Genomic DNA, 23,308 nt, shown 5'->3' with positions numbered 1-23,308 from the left:
TAATCTGTGATCCATAGTTTTGTATATTACTATTGAAATTATTTTGGAGCCCCTTGAGCCACACCCATATAAGACCGCAAATTTAACAAATAAAAAAAATACACTCTGATTGCTCTGCTGACCCGTCATTCCCCCATCTATCTCCTTCTCCTTGGGCCTCCCTATTCTCTGAGACAAAATAATACTGAAAATGAGACAAATTAATTACTTACAATGATCTCTAAGTGTTCAAGTGAAAAGTCACACATCTTTAACTTTAAATCAAAAGGTAGAAATGATTAAAAATTCTCGAGCAAGGCATATTGAAAGTGGAGCAAGGCACAAAGCTAGGCCTCTTGTGCCAAACAGCCAAGTTGTGAATGCAAAAAAAAGATCTTGAAAGAAATTAAAGATGCTATCCAGTGAACACACAAATGATAAGAAAGCAGAAGAGCCTAATGCCAATGTAAGAAAAGTTTTTGTGGTCCAGATAGAAGATCAAACCAATGACAACACTCTCTTAAGCCAACACCTAATCGGCAGCAAGACCCTAACTCTCTTCAATTTCATGAAGGCTGAAAGAGGTGAGGAAGCCGCAGAGGAAAAGTTGGAAATTAGCAGAGAAGTTGGTTCATGAGGTTTAAGGCAAAAAGCCATCTCTACAACATAAAAGTGCAACCGCAAATTTTGATGTAGACGCTATAGCAAGTTACCCAGAAGATCTAGCTAAGATCGTTAATGAAGGTGCCTATACTCAACAACAAATTTTCAATAGAGATGGAACAATCTTCTATTGGAAGAAGATGTCATCTATGACTTTCACAGCTAGAGAGGGGAAGTCAATTCTTGGCTTCAAAAATTCAACAGGCAGGCTGACTCTCTTTTTAGGGGCTAATGCAACTGGTAGCGTAAGTTGAGGCCAATGCTCATTTACCATCCTGAAAATCCTAAAGCCCTGAAGAATTATGCTAAATCCACTCTGCCTGTGTTCTATAAGTGGAATGACAAAGCCTGGATAACAGCACATCTGTTTGCAGCATTGTTTCCCGAATATTTTAAGCCCTCTGCTGAGATTGAGATTTACTGCTCAGGGGGAAAAAAAGATTCCTTTCAAAATATTACTGCTCTTTGCAATGCAACTAGTCACCCAACAGCTCTGATCTTATACTCAGCATCCATTCTGCAGTCCATGGATCAAGGAGTAATTTCAACTTTCAACTCTTACTATTTAATAAATACATCTTACAAGACTATCACTGCCATACATGGTGATTCCTCTAGAGAATCTGGACAAAGTACACTGAAAATCTTCTGGAAAGGATTCACCACTCTAGATGCCATTAAGAATGTTCATGATTCATGAAAGAGGTCAAAATATCCACATTAACAGAGATTTGAAAAAAACTGACTTTGAGGAATTTAAGGCTTCAGTGGAGGGAGTACCTGCACATGTGGCAGAAATACCAAGACAACTAGAATTAAAAGTGAATCCTGAAGATAGGACTGACTTGCTGCAATCCCATGATAAAATTTTAATAGATTAAGGAGTTGCTTCTCAAGGATGAGCAAAGAAAGTCGTTTCTTTGGTATCTAAAAAACTACTTTCTTTGTGAAGCAACCTCAAAGGATTTCACATACCATACAAACTTAGCTGATAAAGCAACAACCACCCCAAGACACTGAAGGCTCAGATGATAATTAGCATGACAACTATATGTATTTTTTTAACTGAAGTATGTATACTTTTTTAGACATGCTATTGCACATTTAACAGAGTACAATAAAGTGTAAACAGAACTTTTATATGCATTGCAAAATCAAAAAAATTGTGTGACTTGCTCTCTTGTAACATTTGCTCTATTGTAGTAGTCTAGGACCAAACCCACAATATCTCCAAAATATGCCTGTATAAAAAAGCAAAGCCTACAAAAAAGGTTAACAGTGCACAATAACTAGCACTACATTTTTTTTCATAGTCTTAACCTAGGGGAAAAACTTAAGGTCCAATTAAAATGACTTCTTTATGGACCTCATAGTTGGAACTTCTTATTATGTTTTGGATCATTTGTGTTGTAACACCATAATAAGGTGTAATAACTAACTGTAGTTTAAGTCCAGCCCATGGTTGTGGGCCTCAACTGCATACTTCTACAAAGAAGACAAAAATATTTGCCCCACAAAAAGTATTAGTTTTTTTTCCCACAGAAAAGGCCGTAGATGTTCAGCCAAAATGATTTCCAGTAGCAACAGAATGTTATATAAAAGTCAACTCCCTAATAACAAGTATTTTCTGTCAATTCACTGACACTAATATATCTGGCCTCATCTTGCCCTGAAATTAGCGTTATGGTGGTAAATACCCAGGATCTGAGTCAAAACTTGGAGTCCAAATACCTGATTCACCACTTACTCACTAGGAAATTTTGCATAAGGTACTTAAAATGAGGTAATATACATGCAAGGCATGGGTATTAATGTCAATAAAATTTTTTAGAATTGAAAGCTCAAAAAATATCAAGATACTTGATTACTTGTTCTTTTCTTTTTGAGCAAAATTCTATGGAGAAGTAAACTCACCTACAAATTAACAATGTTCTCTTCAAATGTAAGTGTGAAATAATATATTACAAAACATATGCCAAAAATAAATGTACAAATTCTCTAATGATTATTCTTGGAAAACTCATTTCTGCCATTCCCTGAAATCAGAAAAGATTAAACCTCAAGGTAGGCAAAAACAACTGGACATTCTTTAAAAAGTTATCATTCCAAAATATAGCTACAGAAAAATATACCAACTAGGTAAGAAAGACATCAAAGACAACAATTGCTCATGCACCTCTCTTTCCTACAGAAGCCACATTGTATTAACCCAGGGGAATTTTTCCCATGCCACGTATGCAGAATCAAAACAATTTATGAATACGCTCGCCCAAATGACTGGTTCCAAAAGTTATTTTAGTAGCCAGGTTTGGTAAAGGCCTAGACAAATATACTAATGGTGTAAACTGGAACAAATAATTTTTTAAAAATTTAAGTATCCAGATTCTTTTTTAAGTCTAAAAAGGCTAGAATCAGAGGTTAGGAAGATTAAATCAAACTGCAATATTACTTTCAATTTTGTGTTTACAAATAAAAATTACACAATCTAGAGTGAAGGAGACCAGGCTTATAAGATCATCACATGAAAATGCTCTCGGAAAGATGAGGGGAAAGTCGGGTATTCCTTAAGCTCAAAGTATGAGAGAAAGTAATTCAACTGTAGCTAAAGCATGACATGGGTCACGAGGAAAGGAAGTACTTCGCTTCATTATTCTTGTGTAATAAACAGAAATTAATTTCTCCAGTTAATTTGTTTATTGTAAAACAAATGAAGAATAATGTGCCAGGCATTGTGCTGAGCACTGGAGAGATCAAGTGGATAAGACCCATCCCCTCAGAGATTTCTCAGTTAATGAAGAAACAATTTGCAAACGTTTGTGATCCATTGTGCATAGAAGGAACAAGAAGTAGCACAGACAGCTGGTAAGGGTTTCAGGAAGTTTCACACAGGAGAGGTAGACAGACTAAAAGTATTCCATACAGAGGTAAAGCAAATGAAAAGCATAGAAGGTGTGCTTCAGATTTTTAGGTCCTTCAGCTCAATTAACTTTTATTATATACCAAACAAAGATAAACATTCAGAATACACATATAAATAAAAAATGTTTTCTCAGCTCTCAAAAATTTATAATCAAATAAATTGGAGACTTAAAATAAGTTCAGTACAATGTGATATATTCTATATTATATGTATTTTCAGAATTCATGTAAGTCAAATTCCATAAGATATGGAGTTCCAGCAAAAAATGGGATCAATCATCAAGTAGGTATTGGCATAATCAAGTGTTCATTTTAGAAAAATAATTCTAGTAACAATGTGACAAAATATATGTATGCAAGAGGAAAAGGTTGAAAGCAGAGACATTGATGTTGGAAGACTCCTGTAGCACTGGGTTTGGAGTATTTAAAAAACTGAACTGAGGGGCATGTTTAATTGACTAGATGGATGGTGGTGACATCACCAAGCAACAGGAAACACAGGAGAACAAACAGCCACTATATTTGCAACAACCCATCCACAGCAAGTGTTGCATATAGGATTAGAGAAACAGCTCAAGAAAAAAGTTTAGGTTGCAAATACAGATGTGCCCGTGATCAGCCTACAGGCAGTAATCAATCCTATAAGTGTAAGGATATGAGACTGCCTAGAGGAAGGTATAAAGGGATAAGGGAACATCAACATTTAGGATTCAGTCAAGATGAGAAAGCAAACAAGTCAGAGAAAAAAGAAATTCAGGAAAGCCAATGAGGAAAACCTTTCAAGAACAAGGTGACACCATGTCAAATATCACAGAAACCAGCCATTGGACAGCTACTGCCAATCTGTGTCATAGAATGTTAGCCCCACCCCCAACACCCCACCAACGCAAAGGACTGTACCATTGTATAGTAAGAGGTTGCAGTAAGCTGAGATCAGGCCACTGAACTCCAGCCGAGGTGACAGAGTGAGAGACTGTCTCAAAAACAAAACAAAAAAATGTTTATTCCAAGCGATCTTTTCTCACACACTCTAGGGATTAAAAATGTGTATTTGTGAGACAGCTGACAGTTAGGAGACTAATCTCCAATAACAAAGAATTTGACTCCCAAGTCATTCTCTTGCCAAGGAAGTAGCCCTTTTAACTTGCAAAGTAGAAAAAACTTAGAAAGATTTTAAATATACTTCAATGTCTCTAACAAAATCCAAACAATAGATTTGACAGTGCACAGGAGGTGAAGAAGTATATTACTTTAATGAAAATCACTTCTAGAAGAAAAAAGCATGTCTTTCAAAGGAGCTGTCCAGCAGCAAAATTACGATATCTAACATATATTAGGAGCACTTTCTGTGCAGGCACTAAGGCTAGACATTTTACATAATATTCTTCTCATTGTTACAACAACCTTGAAAATTTGTATTATCGTTTCCAAATTTTAATAAGAAAAATGAGTTCAAGATGGTTACATGACTTGTCCATGGATACACAGTTGTCATATGGAGGATAGAGGATTTAAAGCCAGGTTTTGTTTAGCTGTAAACCAATGCTCTTTCCACACTATGATGCTGTCTCCCTATCACTGGAAACAGGTGGAGGGAGGAAGAAGGGAGAATGGCTTGTTAACTATCTAACAGAAATATCTTTTCTTTTTGAAAGATATTAACGAGCTCACTTCTCAGGCCTCTTCTATCTTCAACAGTCTATGATTCTCATACACCCTGCTTACAAGTGAGTTATAATAGCTACAGAATTCCAAACATAGTGCCATCTTTTTTTTTTTTTTTTTTTTTTTGAGGCAGGGTCTCATACTGTTACCTAGGAATGGATATAATGGCATGATCATGGCTCACTACAGCTCAACCTCCTGGGCTCAAGCAATCCTCCCACCTCACCCTCCTGAGCAGCAGCTGGAAGTACAAGGTGTGCACTACCATGCCCAGTTATTTTTTGTAGAGATGAAATCTCACTATCATGTCCAGGCTAGTCTCAAATTCCTAGGCTCAAGCCATCCTCCCACCTCAGCCTTCCCAAGTACTAGAATTACAGGCATGAGTTACTGCACCTGGCCTCCATCTTCATTTGCTTCTATTATCAAACTAATTTAATGACTGCTAAAATTCATATTTGATAGGAAGACAATCTAAAACTAAAAGCATCCCTTGTTAAGTGGAAAGCAAAGACTTACTGACACTGAATCTCCCATGCCTTGTATAACACTAGGCACAGAATGGCATTCCATGTTTTGAAAAACAAGTGAATGAATGGTCTGCCTCTTGTCTCTGATAACACAGAATATCATGTTAGGCAAAAACAGGCATCCATCTTCATTTTAAAGCAAGCTCAAAGTCATAACACATGGCAATATACTATAACTCTCACAAAATAATATTGATTAAATTTATTTTTGTGAAAAAATGAGAACACAATATATGGGGGTAGCTTATCACTCCCTTTTCTGCATTTCCACATAGGATGTAGCACCTTCTGCTATTAAAGCAAGCACAACTTATACCGTGATTTCCTTTTGCTTCTCACGCCAGACAGTCACCTTCAGATTCCCTACTTCATGTAAGGCCCCAAGAACATAGTGCAGAGCCACACAAGCAGTGGGCACTAAAATTCTGACACATATGTGGGCAGAATGGAAGGGTGGATGGGCAAATGCATGGCTTAATAAATAAAGGCAGTATCTTTTTAACAGCCATTTTCCACTCGACCAAATAATCTACTTACCAAGCTGGAGATTCTATCATATGTGAAGTGGAAACATATGTAAAACTGAGTGACGCTTTCAAAGAGGTATGGGATATGGATTTTTAAAAGCATGAAAATTCACTCTCAAAACTCCTGAATAACAGAATTTTTTTCCTAGATTCAATATTATCCAGAAGGAAAACAATTTAAATTAGTCAATTCAGTAAATTATGTTTTAGAGATCAGTTACTTTTGAAATGCCTATCAAAAAGGCCACTCTTATCTTAAATAATCATGAAATTTCAGGCATGGTAAGTCCCTGGAGATGTGTGAGGAGAGAAGACTTCATAAAGCACTTTAAAGTCACCCCAAATGTGCCTACCTAAACGTTTCAAGATCTATTCAATTTAAAGACCTGGTTAGCAAAGCCAGTCTCCCATCACAGATCTCGGCCTTTCTTTTCCCCAGAGATAAACATGATACAGCATTCACTTGCACGAAACACTAGGATAAGCAAATCCAGATTCTAATGAACCACCATTAAAAAAATGTTCAGGAAAATACATACATATGTAATTTCCACTGTGATTAAAGACTTATCAGTAAGATCAAGCAGACTTTAAATTTTACAAAATGCCCACCATGACATTGCAGCTCCATCCCTTCATGTCAGAATACAAGTGAAAGTAGCATCTAGGGTTAAACTTGAATCCACTCTAATTTATACACAGGTATCTTAAAATAAGTCATTTGTAAACTTCTGTAGGTTATCAGCAGCTGTTAATACCTCACGGCTGAGTGTAACACAACAATGTGCTGTGACACCATCGTTAGAAGCCATTGGTCTCCTTCAGATCTCAGTGAAACTTAAACTAGTTATCAAATTACAACCGAATTCACTATATTTGCCAAATTCAATGGCCTTAGGAACAGACAACCTTCAAAGATTAGGCACAAGTGAAAGCAAGCAGAAGAGGCAGGTATGGCTCTGGTCAAGTGAGGTGCTGAGCTAGCTGCCTTTATGGCATGATTTGAAAAGTAAACAAAAGGGCATGGCCTGTCTCTCAATAGCCCCACTACCACCACATGGTACCATGCTTTCATCCTGTCTTTATTACTTGCCTGTATTATAAATGAAAAGTGAAAGCAATGCCTTTAAATAGTCACTGTTAAAATGCATCTGCTATCTAGGTTTTACTTATAGAGCAGATTAGGCATTTGACAACTTGAAATTGCAGAAGTTCTGGGAAAGAATAATGAGAATTTCAATGGAAAAGGCATGAGAACTAAGAGCATCACAACTGTGGCAATCCTCACCATCCTAAGGGGTATCACAGGATGCTAAACTGAGCCCACCTATCAAAGACTTTTGAGTTCCAAGTTGGCATGAGATCACAGGAGGGCAAGCAAGAGTTACCAAGGAACCAAGGGCAAGGTGCTGGAGGGTCCATAGAATTCAGTCAAGATCAACTTTTGTTCACTTCTCCATTTTCAAGGGACTCCTATAGCCTGATTTGGATTTAAAGGTAGGCTCCTAGAATGGATAAGGACTTAGAAACCAGCTGGGCATGGTGGTTCACACCTATAATCCCAGCCCATTGGGAGACTGAGACGTGTGGATCACCTGAGGTCGGAAGTTCAAGACCAGCCTGGTCAACATGGTAAAACCCCTTCTCTGCTAAAAATACAAAAAAATTAGCTGAATGTGGTGGCAGGTACCTGTAATCCCAGCTACTAGGGAAGCTGAGGCAGGAGAATCACTTGAACCCGGGAGGCAAAGGCTGCAATGAGCCAAGATCGTGCCATTGCACTCCAGCCTGGACAACAAGAGCGAAACTTCATCTCAAAAACACACAAAACAAACAACAACAGAAAAAACATGTTGTGTGAGAAGTAAGACTGAAGAACAAGAAAGCTGGCTGGGCATGTTGGCTCAGGCCTGTAATCCCAGAGATCAGCTTGACCAACATGGTGAAACACCATCTCTACCAAAAATACAAAAAAAAAAAAAAAATTAGCCAGGCATGGTACATGCCTGCGGTCCCAACTACTTAGGAGGCTGAGGCACAACCGTTTGAACCCAGGAGCCAGAGACTGCAGTGAGCCAAGATCGTGCCACTGCACTCCAGTCGGGCAACAGTGAGATTGTCTCCAAAAAAAAAAAAAAAAACAAGAAGGCTGTTTTTAATATCAAATGAGTTATCTGGAGACAAACAGATAAGGCTCATTCTATGTAATTCTGTAGGGTAATGCTAATAATAAGCAATGTGTATTCAAAGCATCAGATTGTAATCAAGCATAAGAAAATATTTCTTGAAAGCAGAGTTGTCCAGGATAAAGTCAGAGGTCGATGGAATAAAGAGCTGCCTCTCACTAGATGTGTTCATGCAGGGGAGGGTTCCATCCATCAAAGATCCTGGACAGGGAGTTCCACATTAAGGATGGCCTCAGCTAGAATCCTGATATACCTTCCAATTCTAGGAGTCTAACTTGTTATGCCTAAATTTAGGCATGAGCAAGTATAAGAGATAAAAGTTTCCCCTATATCCCCCAATCCTTCTCCCTAGCAAATAGAGGGTTCTGAGCCACAGAGAAAATTAGATTTATTTCCAAGGTTGCTTCCAGCTTCAAAATGCCATAATTTAAGGTTCAGACTATTCTTTAGCACACAAAGTTCACATTTACAACAAAAATAAGTGAGAATCATTTATTCTCTCCATTCAGAAGATTCCCATAAACCATCCCCATGTTAAATGCCCCTAACTGGTTAAAATTTTTTTTAAATCACCTAATTCTCTGATGCTTCCAAATATTTTCTCTTCTTTAGTTGACTGGGGTGATGAACAACATCTAAGTATAATCCAATACAGAAAGAGACTTTCTAATATTCGAAGCCTGTAGTTAAATCACCATTCACCCTTTTTTGTTCAGACTGAATAATCTCTCAGTTCCTGTCACAATTTATTTAAAGTCCTTTCATCATCTTGGGGACTTTTTTATAAAATATACTCCAAAATTTAACACATCCATTTCTGGAAGGGCATGTAGAATGGGACAGAGTACTTAGGGAGAATTCTGACCAGAGGCAAGGGCAATAGAGATTCCCCCCTAGTTGCTGAATGCCACTCAACAGAACTAACAATGATTAAAAAAAAAAATGTAGGAAACTATAGTTTCCCTAGTCTTTTACTCCTTGAAATTAAAGTATTTCTGTGTTAGTGAGACAGAGTATATCCTGGCCCATCTGAGAGACTAGAAATATTGGTTCAGAACAAAAATACAATGGAAAGCCTCAGCTGACCTTCTTTAATCAGAAGCCATATAACCACATCTGAGGTAGTGCAGCTTCAGTGATCTCTATAAGGTTGGGACTAAGAGCAAGTGCCTTAATATATATACTGCCACTCTGTTGGTATGAATTCCAGTACTGAGCTTTTCTAAAAACATTCACCATGCAGACTTAGCATCAGGAGAGCTGACTCATGAGCAGCCTGTACTTGTACTGGGCCTGAAGATTTTTTTATTGGTATATATACAGTAAGTCATCACCTATATGGGTGTACAGTATGTTTTAATCCTGTTCTAATTCCTAATCTTATGCGTTTCTATTCATTTAAATTTGCACACTGTGAAGACTAATATGGGCCTCCCATATGCTTGTCAAACAGCTCTCCCTCCAACTTAGTATCATCACCAGTCTTCCTGGAAAGAAACACACTCACCTTTGAGGAAATCAACCTATACACCTTGTGACAATGATCCATTAAAAGCCAAGTGCTCCCCATGGGAAGGCCACTTATGCCAGCTATGCTTCTGCATGCTGGTTACTGTGCAGAAACTATAATACAGCACTTCAAAAACTCACAGGAAAACACACTTCTACAAAGACTAGAGCTTATAAATCAAGTATTACCCATCAGATGTTTGCATATTGATCATGATTTAAGACTGACAAAATTTCAAAACATAAAGGAATTCCATAATTTAGAAATATAAATCTATCTTATCCTTTATGTTATTTCATTCCTTTAACAACCATGTATCAAATGCTTATTCTACAGCAGTCTCTGGGCTAGAGTTAAAGATACAAAAGTAGATAGAACTTCTGTCTCTGGGACTTCCCACTTCCTGGGAATGAAAGGCAGACAGGGAAACAAATCACAGCAACATGCTCTTATCAAGGTGTCTTCTGTGAGAAGGAAGAGGCTCAATTCCTTAATTCTAAGTGAAGGTGTCAGGAGATGCAGATCCCAGAGAAGGTAATTTCTGAACTGAAGCTCGGAAGAAGAGAACTAAGTTAATGATCAGAAGAACGTTTGTTATCCCAATAATCAGGCCCACACAGAGCAGGAATGTGTGTAACTTTAATAGCATTAAATATAAATGAACAAACAATGGCAGATTTATTAGTTTTTAAAATGTAACTCCTTTGTAAAAAGCAAACAAAAAATAAAACAAACCTGAATTCCCACTCAGGTCCATCCTTTTAAGAATGTATCCTGCTTTTAATTTAACTTGGTAAAATAAAATGGCATAGCTTATAAGATGTTTTAGAAACAAATGTCAACGGATGGCTCAAAGCCCACTTATGAGAATTTGAGTCAGCAGCATTAGTGCCACCTTTTTAGCCCATATATCTTTCCACTGGATGGTATCCAATGACATTTTGGGGGCCAGAGAAGGGTAGGAGGTCATGTTAGAAAAGGCTGCATTTCTGGATTACAAAAGCAATATAGAAAATGATATATGGAGATGTAAACAAAGAGGTTTTTCCATTTTGTTTTCTTTTTCATGAAATTTAGCAGGTCATTTTATCCTCAAGTCCAAGTCTACAAAACAATTAAAATATAAAAATCACCCAATAATAAAACAGTCAGTGATTAACCTATTTTTTCTCACTTGTCAAAAACTGATCAGCCTAAGGGGAAATATAATAAAAACTGAGAGACAGCTGTCAGGTTCAAGCAAATAAACTAAATTGAAAAGAACATAGCCTTTTAAATTCAGCAGGGATAAAGTCAGTTCAAGTGACCAAACAAAACAGCTCTCATTCTAATTGTGTTACCGTATTAATGCCTCCTTCTCATACTCCATGCCATGATTGGGCTGGAGAAAGAAGCACTCCAATTCACCAGTCACCATATATAACCATTTACGAATGGAACTTAATACACTCAACATAAACACAATTTAGAAGGCCTCAGAAGGCACATGAGAATTCTGTAATGCCCAAATCATTCAACAAGAATTTATTCAGTGCATAATAAGCAAGGCACTGAGCTAGGGACCAATAAGACAATGACCATTTTTTTCCAAACTATAACTTTAAATACAAATATTAACAATTTTATGCAACTTCCAAGTATAGGCAGCAACCAAGAGCCATAGCTTAGACACTGACATATTAGAATTTCCGAAACATTCTGATATTACATAGAAACAACTGGACATTTTAAATAAAAACTACTACTAATTCTTCCTCAAAGAAAGGAAAAGTGAGACAATAAAATCGCCATAAAAAGATTCTTTTTAAGTCTAAGAATCTTAGAGCTGATGAAAATTTTTTAAATTTCACTCCATATAAATAAAATTCTCTCTTTGAACATCAACCATCATTCTTCTGGTTTCACAACTGTCAAAAGTACCTGAAATTGACCAACATTGTAGTGTATCATAATCTTGAGGCAGCTTTTATAAATCCCTGACATCTGCTTGTTTTCCTCTTTTGCAGATAGCCACATGCAAAATTTCCAGTTTCAAGAGAGGGAAGTTCACAGAAAAGTAGGCCATTTTTTAAAATAGAGTCACAGCATATTTTGACAAGAGACCAAAGCATGGATAAGGAAAACAAAGTTATATTCTACTCTGTGATGGTCTCAAAAACAATCTATCTGAATTCCAAAAACCCAGCATCTTAATAATTTATTGCCACTTCCTCAGTGAGGGCTTTTACCTTTTTAATATCTAAAGCTTCCACTATCCAAGTGCGTATATTTGTTAGAACAAATTTGAGATAACATCAACTGGGCTAGGTCATCAAGTTGATAACCCACCTGATTTAAGCCATTATTCAGAACACCTAACCATGGAGGAATAGAAATTGTTATTTGACTTCTCATATAAAATATAATTGACGGATTCATACAGAAGATGGAATTATTGTAAAATAAAATGAATTTAAAACACTGAAAATGTCAACAGTACTAAAGACTTAATTTGCAAACTAAAATCCTATTTCACTGCCTACATCAGTCCCACCTAACGACCGCTTTAAAAATAGTAATGAAACGCCTCAGCATCACTGACCGATATTTTCACCTGAACCTGCTCTAGAAATTAACAAAATCCTCTGATTTGAGGATTTTGTTTGTCAAACCAGAGTATCAGTGAGGGTCATTATCTGTAGTTCAGATAGACAAGCTTAAGACAACATCCTTCAAAATGAAAGTAAGTAACATTCCTTTGCAGAAGAGTATGCTATTCTATTTCTTTGTGTATATTTACCTGAACAGAAAGCAATGTTTAACAGTATTTCCTTAGTGAACCTCAGGCCAAGGTCAAATCAGATTATAGTATTTGTCACCAGAATTTTATATATCTGCTAAATAAGAAATATAAAAAGCTTCCTCTCCTAATCAAACTATTTCACATAGCTAATTATTTAGTAAAACAAAATGGGAAACAAAATGTGAAGACGTTTTAAATATACCAAAAGAGGTGACCATTTTCTTTTCTTTTCTTTTTAAGAAATATGGTCTTGCTCTGTTGTCCAAGCTCCCACCTCAGTCTCCCAAAGTGCTAGGATTATAGGTGTGAGCCACCACACTTGGCCAGTGGCAATTTTCAAAAATAGTTTTTTAGCCAGAAAAGCCTCTTTAATAAAGAAAATAGCTTGTGTACACTTACCTGTAACCATTCTATCTATTCTGTCTCCATTTCTGTAACTATAAAAGTAAATGTCATCATAAGCTACTCTTGACCCAAGACACTCATGGCTTTCAATACTAATGGTTCTAACTATTCTCAGGTGACCTGAAAATACATAACACCTTATCATTTCTAATTCTGTGTTAGCAGTGACTGAACTGCCAATACCAGGTAGTGGACAAAGTATAACCACCACCCACCCTCCCATATCCCATTTGATTATCCTCTGGTCCTCACAAGTTGTCAGTGGATACAATTACTCCCCTTTTACGTATAGGGAAAGTTAGCCTGTGAAGTTATAACATGTAACAGTGGAATTACAGAAAGTTGGAGTTCAAGGTCTCACCATATCCCTCTTGTATATCAAGAGACTGGTACATCAGAAAGTTGCTGAAAAAAATTGACAAAATGATTTTTTAGTAATTATCAAAATTCTATTTCATGAATCACCACCATTCTTTATAGTTCTAGAAATAGATGACATATTTTCATTAAATTTTCAAAATGGTAATTTAACCATATTTGCTTAAAGGAGAGTATCTCTGCAAAAATGTTGTTTTCCAATGAGGTCACTCTAAATGGATTCTTTATTTGATGTCATAATTAGTTTCAAATTTACACATAGCTGACACAAAAAAAAAGATAAAAAAAAGCATAAGGGATCAACTACAAAAGTTATAAACGAATAGTATATCAAAGTCATATTTCATCTAAAATTACAAATAAAACAAATCATAAAGAAACAAATAGACTTTAAAAGGCATAATTTTAAACAAACAAATCTTAGAGTAAACCTCAATAATTAGATTCTAGATGTTAATTTTTCCCATTTTTACTAGATGTCTTAAATTAAAATAAGGGTTATTTCCCAAAAAAAAACCATTATCTTCAAAATGTTGATTATTCTAATTGATGGTATTTTAGAATCGCTGGAATGCCCCTGAATTCTAGTCTCAATTGTTGCACTAATCCTTAAATTTACTGAATGTTTTTACAACAATGCACTTGTGTTATGGTCATTTTGTAATAGTCCCAAAAGGAAACATTAATAAATAGACCAACCTAACTTGTAATGAACAGCATGAATTTGCATATTGTTCACTAAGTATTGAAAATAATTTGTTCTCTTAGTATATTAACCATGCTGAAACTATGTTGTTTATACTTTTAGATTACTGGTACCCTTTTTTTCACATCCAGTGGTGATGTAAACTTCAGACAACAAACACTGATGATATTCACAATAAATTTAAATTTGTGATATTGAATTAATAAGGTTTCACTATACTCAAATTGAAAACCAGATATTCGAAAATCAACTGATGGTAAGAAAATGTCAATAAAATAAATTCACAAGTTCTTCTTAGAACACCACAAATAAATGACATTATTTACCACTCCTCTGCATCATGGTCTACAGTTACTACCAATGTAGCATATTTGTTTTCTTTTTAAGTAGTATTACCAGTCTCACCCAGCTAGAAATACTAGTGGCTGGAATCCCTATTTACTAACATTTAACTTAACTAGCATCATCTTGCTTCTATGACCCTAGTATCTTTTCAGAATTCTCCTATGAGTACTCTATCTACACAAAGTACATAAGCTAATACACCTGGAAAACAGCTCATTTTGTAGCGCCAAAAGCAACCTTACACAAAGCACTTAGTTTCTGAGAGATTCCACAAAACTCTACCCAGAAATTTATCCCTCAGCAGCCTGCCATAGTTTCTAAAATATCTACCATTACAATCAGTTTGAGTTAAGGTAAAAGTCCCATCACAAAATACTTGGAGATGGGAAGAGAGGGAAGGAAGGTTAAGAGATGTAACAAAGCCAAACACTCATTATCACACAGGGTTTAATTTCATCTAAGTATTTTTAACTATCATGTAGCAAAGTTCTGTGACCAATAGGGAATGCTAGGGCCAGACAATGCATTCCGGGCAGGAATAGAGAGAAATAGAGAAAAGCCAAAGTTTGGAACAAAGCCTGTAGAATACAACTAAGAGAAAAATCAGGATGGGGTTGGGGAGAAGAAGATAGTTCTTCTATTTATTGCCCTCAGTTTGCTGTATGTCTCTTTAAAAATATAATGTAGAACAATAAATGGATCAAATTATTTTGATTTCCAGCAAATGTCATTACCGAGATGTTTTCTCTGAATTTTTCTACTTTCCATTATTTTAATCCAAGAGCAGTCAAAATGAAACAGCACTAGTTTTGCTAATTGAAGTAACTTTTTCTCCTGGGGTAATCTAAATGAATACCTTTCGTCTCCACTGCCATCATTCTCTTTCATTTTTAAAGTTTAGAAAACTGATCAGGGTCTCTGAATACATACTAGCAGATTCTATAAACCTCAAAAATAACATAGTTGAAACAAACTCAACCTACCTCTCTGAAGCTGCATTCTAAAAGCACAATTAGGAAAACAGTCACATCATGTTACTACAAACCACAAGCACATCTTTATTTGCAAAGAGCAATTTGTTATACAACAAAAGCCAGATGACACTAACAAAGAAAACTGTAAGTAAATATCATGGCGCGCCATGGTAATAACGGTCTGAATAATTATTTCTGTATTATGTATAGAAAATAATACTACATATACTTTGTAAAAAAGAGAAAACTTAAGGGGCACAAATAATTCCTTAAAGATAATTTCTTTTCTGTATTAAAGAATGAGTTAAATGGCCATTGAGATGGAGTTCTAACAAAATTTCAAGTAAAATCATGGTCTCTTAACTCCATATTATCTAATTTTTGCAAATATAAAAAAATCATTTGTTAATGTTTCACATCCAGCATACACATACTTTCCATTCATTGAGTAGTATACATATTCAAGGGGAAATATTATTTCACAGAAGTCTAATAATCAAAATAGATTATTTCAATAACTAATCATAAAAATGTTATTTATGACAAAATGTTGAATCCAACCTTGGATAATGCCTTTCATGCTGATAATATAAAGTCTACAAGAAAACATAGGATAAACAGCAACTGTGCATCCACCTTAAAATCAGGATTCATCAACAAAACCTCTATAAACAAAATTTCACATTTCACATCTGACATCAGGATCTCTATCAAAACAAATGCAAAATTAACTTTTCCTATTTTGAGTCTATTATCCACACTTGTATTTCAGTTCTGCAAAAGTATGTAAATAGAATTTTTGAAATTATGAGTGGGTGTGTGTACCTAAAATGAAAAGTCATTTATAATGATACAGCATTGAAAAAAAGCAAGGCAAAAAAACTTTGGAATGGTTGAGTGGGCTCTTCCATTTTAAATGATAAAGACACTAAGCCAGAGAGTATAAACATTTATTTTTACATGTTCACCTGATGACTTTACATTCACATTAAGAATCCACATCCTGTGATTTAAAACAGGGACTGTGACCTTACCTGTGCAGGACTGTTTTTTTTAATTGCCAACACATCCACTGGTATCATTTGAATAGTAAGCTTTACATTGTTTTGATCTTAACCTAGATTGGAGTTACGTCTAAACTTCACACATTAAGGAGATAATTGTCATTCTCTGATATTTCAGCAGAGAGTCTCAATTTTTGAAAATGTCAACAGAAGCCTTTAATGCAAAACACAGGTCTCTTTCCATGAAAATCCATGCCGGCAGAAAAAATAAAATAGTTGTGCATCTCTCTGCAGCCCTATTTCGAATCATTTTTGCAGAGCTATTTCCTCATTATGTTCTGGGTATACGAATCTGAAGCACTGAAACTGAAGCAGGAATGATTCCAGTATAACCAAAATAAAAGAAGATATTTTGTTCTTTCTGAAAAAAGGGAAAACAATTTCCCCCATCACCACCACCACTCACACAGAAAAATTACTTTCAAAACTGAATAAGCCTGTAAGGAGAAAGGATCATTTCGGAAATCCCAGAGGGACTTGTGTATCATGGTCTCTGGGCTGCTGGGTCACTTCACTTAAGTGCTCATGGTGCAAACGACTTGATTGCATTGCACCCTAATTGCATGCTCTGGCCACATTAGATACCATCTCTGTTCTACACACAACACACATACACATTACACCAGCCAGTGCTGTTTCCAATTTCAGAGGCCCGCTTAGCTCACAGCTCATGCCCATCTCTGCTTAGCTTGTCCTGACCCCAGGAATGAGAGATACTACTTAATCAAGGTGGATCTGCTCTGTTGCTTCATCCTTCCAGGATTCTAAGGATGGTTCCTCCCTCACTACACCTAGGAATACAAGGAGGCCGGTGGATTACCCTGCGATAAAGAGAACCCCAGCCTGTCCCCTTCCTAACTCCGCAAATCCCAGTTTCTCTTTGCCAGCAACCCCAGTGCCATTCCCGCCAGGAGTATATCACCCCGGAGGCAGGGAAGAGGGGGCGATAACAATAGGAATCAAACAGCCCGTTACAAAAGGGATGCCAGGGCACGGAGGAAGCAGGTGGAATGAGGTTATCACTTGGGAGGTGTGCACGAGTGGAGAACCCTTCAGAAGCAATGACAGGTCGGCGGGGGACAGCCGGGGATAGCGAGGAAGGCTTGAGAAGTGGTTTTCGTGTCTCTCCAGGGGCGTGCGAGGGAAATCCCTGGGCGGCGACGGCTGGTGCTCTCGGGTCCTTACCCACCTCCCGCGCCCCCCGCGGCCACCCTCCAGCCAGCGGCCGCCCCCTCCCCCGCCCCGCGCCCCGCGCGGAAGGAAGCGCCTGGCTCCCCCCACGCTCTCCCGCTCTCTCGCGAGTCCTGTGCAGGCCCTTCCAGGGGGAGGGGGAAGGGGCGCGGAGGGAATTGCTGCAATGGAGCGCCCACAGAACCCTGCCCGAGCGAGGCAGTCGGTGGAAAGCCACGGCCACATAAAAATGCCATATTAATTTTTTAAAAGCCATAAATCACCCGTCCCTCTGCAGAAGAAAACCATAAACCCGATCCCATGCAAGCCTGAGAGCAGCCACCCACTTCCTATTTCTGTCACAGCAGCTACACCCTGCCAGCAACCACCCCCCGGGCGCCCCCTCCCGCCACCGCCACCCCCGCCGCCGCCTCCCCGCCGCTCAGCCATTTGCCAACTGACGCCCCCGTCAATAAAAATGCCCCAAGTGAGGACGGGTGGGACGCGTGGGGGAAGGGCGCCGCGGGGGCGGGGGGTTCGCGGGTTGCACAATATCCTAGAAGGTCTGCGGCTGGAGAGGGCAGAGGAGAACCCGGGGCGGGGGAGGGGAGGCGAGGCTAGCTGCCCTGGCGCCTGCGGCACACGGTGCACCCGGGCCACCGCGGCGCTCCGCTTACCTTTCACCACCCTGTCCGTCGTCGACAACTTGGGATCAATTGCCTTGGGCTCGGACATCTCCAGCCGCCGGAGGACAGCGACGCGCTGCTCGTCCCTCCGACTGCACACCCCGACCGGACCGGCGGGCCAGACACTCAACACCGCCGCCGCCGCCGCGCTGCAAACCGCTCGGCTGGAGGTCTAGGCTCTGAGCTGGCTTTAAAGTTGCTGCCTTCTCCGCGCGTCCCTCCTCCGCCGCCGCCGCCTTCACTCCTCCTCCGCCGCTGCCGCCAGCCCCGCCGACTCGCTCCGGGCTGCGCGTGTGTGGTGATTATTTATTTATTTTCTGAGCACGCCTCCCGGTTCTTCTTTTATTCTTGGGGGAAGGGGGATGGGGAGGAGAAGCGCACACAGGAGCACCCACCACGGCACGGAGACCCGGCACCGCGGAATGGAGCCCCACGCGCGCACACACGGCCGGGATTAAGACCGATCACATGGGGAGGGCCGGGGGCGAGGGAGGAGAGGCAGGGCCGCCGGTGTCAGTGCCACCAGCCGCACCTTGGCGTCCCCGGCGGCGGAGAGGCGGCCGCCGCTGCTGCCGCTGAAGCTCCTGCTGCTGCCGCTGCCGCTGCTTCTCCACACCGAGCGCCGCCGCTGGTGCCGCGGCCGCCAGAGACGTCCCGCCGTCGCGATCGCCCGCGCTCGCCTCCGCCTCCCCGCGCCGCTTCTCCACTCACACGGGCACAGCAGCGGAGCTCGGCAGACACAGTCCCGGGCACAACCTACTCCTCTCGGCCGCCTCCGCCGCCGCCGCCACCGCGCCCGCCTCCGCCTCCTCCCCTTCCTCCGCCCGGCCCCCGCCTCTCGCGCGCCGGCCACCTCCTCCTCCCCACGGAGCCCGCCCCCGACCTCCCGCCCCGACGTTGGAGTCCCGCGCGCTGATTGGCTCGGTTGTGCATCACTCAGTGCCAGGTGGCGGCCTCCCCGCTCGTCCCGCCTCCCGCTCCTCCTGGTTGTCCCCGCCCCTCGCTCTGTTTTCTCCTGGCTGCCGGACCAGCGGGCCTGCCGCCTCCACCGCCCAGTCCCTGCTCAGGTGTCACTGTTGCTGGCAGGCCGAGATTAGGGAAGGAGAGTGGGCAAGGGGTCGCGGCCCAGAGGAGATGGGCTGTACCACGCCACCCCTCTGTGGCCTCCGAACTCGGACCCCGCACACACCCCCGCGCCTGTTTGGCAAGCGTGCCTTGTCGGCTAGGTTAAGCCGCAGTGTGAGTAGCCAAGTGCGGAGGGTGTCTCCTGGTGTGTGCGTGGCCCACGAGAGGGCAAGGAGAGAGAAGGCGGGGATAAGAGAGAAGGGGGTGGGGGTGTGAGGCAGCCCTGAGAGGGAGGAGGAAGGAAGAGGCTGGGAGCTCGGCGCCCGCGGCGCAGCTGCTGTCGCTGTCGCAGCTGTCCAGGGAGTATCGCCGAAACGGCGACGGATAAACAACTTACCTTTCGGAGAAGAGCTGCGACTGCGATGGGGTGTACGGTTGTTTTTGCTTTTGCCAAGCGAAAGTGGGGCTTTTGCGTTGGCGGTGTGGCGGCTGCTACTGTGTCCCACCCAGGCGTGCACCACAGTTCCAGGGCGCTGTGGAACGCGGGAGCGGGCTGGCGGAAGAGGATGGGACCGAGCCCCGGCGACCCCGGGCAACTCGGAGTTCCTTGCGGCAGCCCTGCGGGTCTCCAAGGAGAACCGAGGAGAAGCAAGGAAGAGGGTGACCTTTTCCCCATTCACACACACGTACGCAGCCTCTGGCCGGGACAGGTGACACCCATCTTCCTTCCCTGCTCCTTCCAATCATTCGACACCTGCTTGGTGCTGCCGGTGCGGGCAGAGCCTTGGAGCCCAAAGCGAATCCCCACACTGGTCCCTCCGGTCGGAAGGAAAGTGAAGGAGAGAATGTCAGGCGCGCCAGGGCTGAGAATGATAGTGGTCCAAATGCTTCTTCCTGGCCCGCCTGCTGAGCCACAGAGTCTGAAAAAGCCGGTCTCCCTCTACCAGAAGGTCACCTCCACACAGCCCCTCTCCCTGAACAACCGCAACACCCGAGGACTGGCAACATGGTTGGAGCTTTTTGGGGCAATTATGAGGAAATCTGAAAAAATGTATTACCCTTCATCCTTCCTATTATATTTCCAAAGTCCTTCAGTATCAGGGTTTTTCTGTTTCCTCAATTGGACCACGGGTCCAATAAATGATTTAAGGTACCCCCCCCCCAACAGACACACCACACACACAAAGAAAAGATAAACAAGTTTAGGGAGCTGGGAGATGGAGCCAGGAGAAGTGTTTTGGAGACAAGGATTAGATTAAAGCTCAAACTTGAAAATTAAGTTTTAGTAAGAGACTGATGGTGCTGCAGCATGACTTTGATGTGGACTGCACGGAAAAGAAACACACACTAGATACTTCTGTGGATGCCTAGCAAAGGGAGCAGATGCAGGGTGTGGCCCACCAGCCCAGGGGGGCTGCCACTGGCACTGAGATTCTCCTGCCCCATTTCCAACCCCAGGATACTGGGTGGCAATTAGACAATTCATTCAATAAATACATTTTCTGTACTTGCTATATGCCAGACACTGTGGTGGGTAATTTGGTGGGGGGAGAATATATTTGAAAATGGTCCTTGCCCTCAATAAAGCCTAGAATTTTCAGAGAACATAAAATTATGAGCTCTGAGACATCACTGTAATCTCAGGAAGGGGTTGTTGAAAACAGCCTCCTGAACACGAGCAGAGCTGGTTGCTAAGGCAGATTTGGGAAGTTGGTCCCTGGCCAGATGGCACACAGTGAGGGAGCGATGCCAAGACCTGTGGGTGAAGAGGACCTGTTTCAGAAAAGACCAGGAAACCATGTCCAGAGATGCTCATTTCCAAGGCCAAGACACTCTCTCTCACATATTAGAAAGAAAATGAAGTTCCCACTGTTACTTGGACTTTCTACCAGGTATAAGATAAACATCTTTGAACCAAGATCAGAAGGCTTAAAATGTAAGCACCATAGAAAATTTTATGATAGATAGGAAATAAAGGCACACCTTTCAGGCACACCCTTTAGTCCGCTATAAGTCTAGGACACCTCCTAGCTAAGGTATGTGTGGGGAAAAAGTAGTTATGACTCATAATCACTTCCCAACACATTATCAACAGGAACTTTTAATGCCTGTGTATGATTCCATAACTGCTGCAACACTGACACTTCTTAAACAAAATTAGATCCTGCTTTAAGGAAAATAGGACAGCAGCATATTAACTACAGACTACTTGTGTTCATACACCTGGCTTTCTGAAGTAGACAGCCAGATCATCTTTTTGATTCAGATATTGTTTCAGATGTCCTATGCTTTCCTACTGCCACTCTTTTTCTGTCCTATCCAGAGGTCCCTAACCTTTTTGGCACAAGGGACTGGTTTTGTGGAAGACAATTTTTCCATGGGTGGGGGTTGGGGGTGGTTTCAGGATAAAACTGTTTCACCTCAGATCATCAGGCATTAGATTCTCATAAGGAGCGGGCAACCTAGATCCCTTGCATGCACAGTTCACACAAAGGTTTGCACTCCTGTGAGAATCTAATGCCACCGCTGATCTGACAGGAGGTAGAGCTCAGGCAGTAATGTTTGCTCACTCTGCTGCACACCTCTTGCTGTACGGCCCAGTTCCTAACAGATCACAGACTGATATCAGTCTGTGGCCCAGGGTTTGGGAACCCCCATGTTAGACTGCCCTAGCAGTCCATAATTATATTACCACTTGCATGAGAATACTTATATTTGGAATTTACATTTTGAAGGGGTTGCTTCAGTTCCCAGATGCTGACTTTGACAATGTCCTGCTTATCAAGAAATCACAGGGGGCAAAAACTTGAAAAAAAGACAACTTTTTGTCTATCAGAAAATTGTATTTTTCCTTCCTTAGTATGATTCCCCCTGTGAATTATCTGCCAGTAAGGGATTCCATTTCTAGCCTGACACTGCTTTCCTCTAAGTAGGTAGTTCTGATCGGTGGACTGTGGGCTGAGGTGGTTGGTCTCTCTCAGGCTGAGACAGTTAAGCAGCAGATATACATTTTCTAGTCGATGGGCTCCCATCCTTTAGCTGAATGCAGAAACTTCTAAGACCCAGGACAGGCCGAACCCCAGAGATAAAGAGAGTCCCTTAATTACCACGCAGAGGAATGCTGCCCACTTATTAAGAAAATATGCATTGGGCTTTACACATGTATTGTGTTACTCCATTAAAATGTGTTAGAATAGCTAATATTAACAAATTAATATACAAAAGTAATTTATTATGGTAGTTCAAAAAGTACAATGCTTAGCAAAACCTAGAATTATTGTTTTACTCTAATATAAGAGAACTACCAAAAAACTAAAAATACTTATTTCTTTTAGTACATGAGCATGGAGTCTTAATTATCTGTAAGTGAATATTCATTGACCACTTGTGTTTTGAACACCTGTTCTTTGCAAGGCCCTATGCTACATGATCCATAAAAGGGAGTAAGGAAGGATTCAGAGATTTCGTTCTTTCATTCAAGGATTTAAATGTCTTGTTATATGATCACTAGATACATATTATCTATCTATGCAAACATTTAAGTGTCAAGTGTTACTTCCTCTTTCTATTGGAGAATAACTACTAGCTTTATCAAAACTAATCATGAAGATAAATATGTGGGGCAAAAAAGAAAATATTGTAGATTTGGAGTCATCTATGCATTTAAGTGCGCCACACAGCTTACTTCCATTGGTACAAATCATAGTAAATTAAGTACATTTTAGTTTACTATTAAGTGCTCTTTCAGTTGCTT

The 23,308-nt window shown here is 40.6% G+C and overlaps 1 protein-coding gene across 4 annotated transcripts in view; it reads right to left on the bottom strand.

The window, feature by feature from the left end:
- PPP3CA (protein phosphatase 3 catalytic subunit alpha) overlaps positions 1 to 20,401 on the bottom strand; it is a 314,986-nt gene extending 294,585 nt beyond the window's left edge. For 2 of the 4 annotated variants that reach the window (XM_035293239.3, XM_078366770.1), the window contains exon 1: positions 19,952 to 20,401. Coding sequence is in view for 2 of the 4 variants with exons in the window: in XM_002745548.6 (XP_002745594.1) it covers positions 18,481 to 18,538 (58 nt within the window). In the remaining 2 variants the exon portion in view is untranslated. Of the gene's footprint in view, positions 1 to 18,480; positions 19,273 to 19,951 lie in introns of those variants that run through there. The other 2 variants (XM_002745548.6, XM_035293238.3) reach the window with 1 other exon arrangement.
- Positions 20,402 to 23,308: the final 2,907 nt, after the last annotated feature.

Source organism: Callithrix jacchus, chromosome 3 (genome assembly GCF_049354715.1).
Source record: "Callithrix jacchus isolate 240 chromosome 3, calJac240_pri, whole genome shotgun sequence".
NCBI classification, from domain to species: Eukaryota; Metazoa; Chordata; class Mammalia; order Primates; family Cebidae; genus Callithrix; species Callithrix jacchus.
Note: the sequence above shows the minus strand (reverse complement) of the source record. Positions and strands in the feature narration are given on the sequence as shown.